Source organism: Scylla paramamosain, chromosome 2, assembly GCF_035594125.1.
Source record: "Scylla paramamosain isolate STU-SP2022 chromosome 2, ASM3559412v1, whole genome shotgun sequence".
NCBI classification, from domain to species: Eukaryota; Metazoa; Arthropoda; class Malacostraca; order Decapoda; family Portunidae; genus Scylla; species Scylla paramamosain.
The window spans coordinates 9404588-9408847 of record NC_087152.1 but is presented as its reverse complement, the minus strand read 5'-3'; the positions used below and the strand labels follow the sequence as shown (position 1 = coordinate 9408847).

General features: G+C 43.8%; 1 protein-coding gene across 1 annotated transcript; it reads left to right on the top strand.

Moving 5' to 3' along the window:
* LOC135115424 (cilia- and flagella-associated protein 251-like) lies at window positions 1–2638 on the top strand. The gene is made up of 2 exons (XM_064032213.1): window positions 1–43; window positions 2049–2638. The coding sequence occupies exons 1-2, from the start codon at window positions 1–3 to the stop codon at window positions 2636–2638; spliced, it is 633 nt and encodes a 210-aa protein (XP_063888283.1).
* Window positions 2639–4260: the final 1622 nt, after the last annotated feature.

The following is a 4260-nucleotide window of genomic DNA, read 5'->3' as shown; positions in this document are numbered from 1 at the left end:
ATGGTACAAGAAACGACTCGCCCAACCATCACTCCTGATGAAGGTGGCCGGAAATGGGGAGTGAAATAATTTTGTATCTCTAATCTTCCTTTTTTCCATATTTTCATACCTATTTATTTCCATTTTCCATCTCTCTTTTTCTTCCTCCTCACAATCAATTTCTCTCTCCCCATACCTCCCAAACCCATATAAATCCTCCCTTTTCTCCCCTCTCCACTCTATATTCCTCCACTATTTCCCTCTCACCATCCACCAGATTCACCTATTTCCCGTCTCCACACACACTCTCTCTCTCTCTCTTTTTCTCTCCCTCCACGCATCCACTTCTCCCTTATCTCTCTCTCTTGCCTTTCTTTCACTCTCCCCACACCTGTCATGACACACCTGCCCCTCTCTCACCTGTCACCACACACACACAGAGAAACAGACACTTCCCATGCCTCTCTCTCTCTCTCTCTCTCTCTCTCTCTCTCTCTCTCTCTCTCTCTCTCTCTCTCTCTCTCTCTCATTCCTTCTTCTCTGTTTTATTCCCACCTGCATTGCCACCCCAACCTTTTCCATATAGTTGTTTTTGTTGTTGGTGTTGTTGTAGTTGTTGTTGTTTTTGTTGTTGTTGTTGTTGTTACTTCTTCCCTTCCCTCCCGTAACAAACTCCCCTCACTCTCACTCTTCCCTTCATTCAGTTTCCCGTCCTCTCCCTTCCCTTCTCCCTCCTTTCACTAGCTATACAGAACTCACTCTCTCTCTCTCTCTCTCTCTCTCTCTCTCTCTCTCTCTCTCTCTCTCTCTCTCTCTCTCTCTCTCTCTCTCTCTCTCTCTCTCTCTCCTGTCAAGCTATATTCCCCTCACCAAACCTAACCTCTTCTCTCCCACATTCCTAGTTTTACAGGATAATAACTCTCTCTCTCTCTCTCTCTCTCTCTCTCTCTCTCTCTCTCTCTCTCTCTCTCTCTCTCTCTCTCTCTCTCTCTCTCTCTCTCTCTCTCTCTCTCTCTAAGACGTAGGAAATGACCTGTCATCTGTCACCTTACATTATATATCCTCCTTAAAAACAATTCACCACCACCACAGGAGGAGGAGGAGGAGGAGGAGGAGGAGGAGGAGGAGGAGGAGGAGGAAAGAAAGAATAATAGAATAAACGTAGAATAAGAAGGAAGAGGGAGAGAAAACGATGGTGAATAAAATGGAAGTGAGGAAGGAGTGTAAGAACTAACTCCTCCTCCTCCTTGTCCTGTGAGGCGACAAGGAGGAGGAGCAGGAGGAGGAGGAGGAGGAGGAGGAAATAATGTAGAAATATAATAGTTAGGGTGAAGAAAGTGGCATTCTGGTGAGTAATGTTTTGGCCTCTCTCTCTCTCTCTCTCTCTCTCTCTCTCTCTCTCTCTCTCTCTCTCTCTCTCTCTCTCTCTCTCTCTCTCTCTCTCTGTGTGTGTGTGTGTGTGTGTGTGTGGGTGTGTATAATTCGAGAGAGAGAGAGAGAGAGAGAGAGAGAGAGAGAGAGAGAGAGAGAGAGAGAGAGAGAGAGAGAGAGAGAGAGAGAGAGAGAGAGAGAGAGAGAGAGAGAGAGAGAGAGAGAGAGAGAGAGAGAAAACATATAGATAAAAAGAACCACTTCCATTACACCACCACCACCACCACCACCACCCTATTTTCCTACCTCAGTGGCGTTTCCTATTTCCCTTCAGGCCAATCAATCATTTTCCCCCTCCTTCCCTCCCTGCTATTCTCCCTTCCACCTCTCATCCAAGGATGACACAAGAGAGAGAGAGAGAGAGAGAGAGAGAGAGAGAGAGAGAGAGAGAGAGAGAGAGAGAGAGAGAGAGAGAGAGAGAGAGAGAGAGAGAGAGAGAGAGAGAGAGAGAGAGAGAGAGAGAGAGAGAGAAGGGGGGAGACGGAGGGGGAGCGGGAGAGAGCCTCGTAAAAGACGCACCTCTGGCGGATTGGTTTTTAAAGTTGTTGCTCCTCTTCTTCCTCATCTGGATTAACACACACACACACACACAGAAGAGATGTCAATTAGTAGAGGTAGTAGCAGTAGTGGTGATTAAGAAGAAGAAGAAGAAGAAGAAGAAGAAGAAGAAGAAGAAGAAGAAGAAGAAGAAGAAGAAGAAGAAGAAGAAGAAGAAGAAGAAGAAGAAGAAGAAGAAGAAGAAGAAGAAGAAGAAGAAGAAGAAGAAGAAGAAGAAGAAGAAGAAGAAGAAGAAGAAGAAGAAGAAGAAGAAGAAGAAGAAGAAGAAGAAGAAGAAGAAGAAGAAGAAGAAGAAGAAGAAGAAGAAGAAGAAGAAGAAGAAGAAGAAGAAGAAGAAGAAGAAGAAGAAGAAGAAGAAGAAGAAGAAGAAGAAGAAGAAGAAGAAGAAGAAGAAGAAGAAGAAGAAGAAGAAGAAGAAGAAGAAGAAGAAGAAGAAGAAGAAGAAGAAGAAGAAGAAGAAGAAGAAGAAGAAGAAGAAGAAGAAGAAGAAGAAGAAGAAGAAGAAGAAGAAGAAGAAGAAGAAGAAGAAGAAGAAGAAGAAGAAGAAGAAGAAGAAGAAGAAGAAGAAGAAGAAGAAGAAGAAGAAGAAGAAGAAGAAGAAGAAGAAGAAGAAGAAGAAGAAGAAGAAGAAGAAGAAGAAGAAGAAGAAGAAGAAGCAATGATGAGGTAGACTGAAAGGTAAAGAAAGAAAAAAATATACGTAATAGGAAGCAGAGAAAAGGGAAGGAAGAGAGGAAAGGAAGGAGGAAAAGGAAAAAAAGGATGAAACTGAAAGGGAAAAAATGGAAAGAAGGAAAGGAATGGATAAAAGAGGAAATGAAGGTAAGAAATCAGACAAGAAGAAGGAAAGAGACGAGAGGGAGAAAAGTGAGGAAAAAAACAGATAAATAGGAAGGAAATAAATGAAAAGGAGGAAAGGAAAGTTAGGAGAGTACGTAAGAGGAAAGAACAAAAGGAAAGAAAGAAGGAAAGAAGGAACGAAAGGAGTAAAGGAGGAGAGGAAAGAAGGTAAGAAGAGACGAAAGGGATAAAGGAAAGAAGGGAAGAAGAGAAGTGGTCAAGGAGGGAAGGGAAGATAAGAGGTGAGTAAGAGGGAGGGAAAGGAGGGAAGGGGAGGGAAAGGAAGGCAGGGTAGGAAGGCTCAGTGTTTGCAGGACGCGCCACCACGAGCCATCAGGAAAAGGGAGTGTTTGGAGTGGCATCAAACGAGACAAAGGAGTGTATTGTGCGACAGTTTCTCTCTCTCTCTCTCTCTCTCTCTCTCTCTCTCTCTCTCTCTCTCTCTCTCTCTCTCTCTCTCTGTCCTGAATCACCTTGACCTTTTCTTCCCAATATAACTCAAATTATCTTGGTTCTTACAGCGTATTTTCACTCCCAAGCTCACCACTCGTATTTCTTATGCATTCATACACACACACACACACACACACATTATTTCCTCATAAAATACTAAAAAAAAAATATATATATATATATATTCTGTCTATCACTACGCTATGCTAACCTATCCTATCCCTTTTTGGTCACTGCCTTCCTCCTCCTCCTCCTCCTCCTCCTCCACGCCGTTACAAGCAGGCGGCAGGAACTCAAAAGCTAACGGTATCACACTCTCATTGATCGCTCACGTTCTTAAATATTTCATGACGGCGGCAATTGCTGAAGAACCTGGAGGAGGAGGAGGAGGAGGAGGAGGAGGAGGAGGAGGAGGAGGAGGAACAAACAACACCAGATGTACTACTCTCTGACGAAGCTACGCGTGATAAACTATAGTAATTTAATGTAAAGATATAGGAGAGATGTGGGGAAGAAAGAGAAGACGGACACGAAGAGGAGGAGGAGGAGGAGGAGGTAAAGAAGGAGCATGAAACACGAAAACCGGACGAATATGAACACTTTTTAAGCGCATAATTGTTAAAAATGAGAGTATGTTGTATATTAACCACGGCAATTTACGAAGTAGTGAAATTATTACTTGCTGGGGAGAAAATGAGGCGTTGGATGAAGGAAGGAGTTAATGGAGCATTCAATTGTTGCCCCCTCCCCCCTCTCTCTCTCTCTCTCTCTCTCTCTCTCTCTCTCTCTCTCTCTCTCTCTCTGCAAGGCCGACACATGTTTACAGTATCTTGAGAGAGAGAGAGAGAGAGAGAGAGAGAGAGAGAGAGAGAGAGAGAGAGAGAGAGAGAGAGAGAGAGAGAGAGAGAGAGAGAGAGAGAGAGAGAGAGAGAGAGAGAGAGAGAGAGAGAGAGAGAGAGAGAGAGCTGCCAGGTGTCGGAATAATAACGTTACCTATTT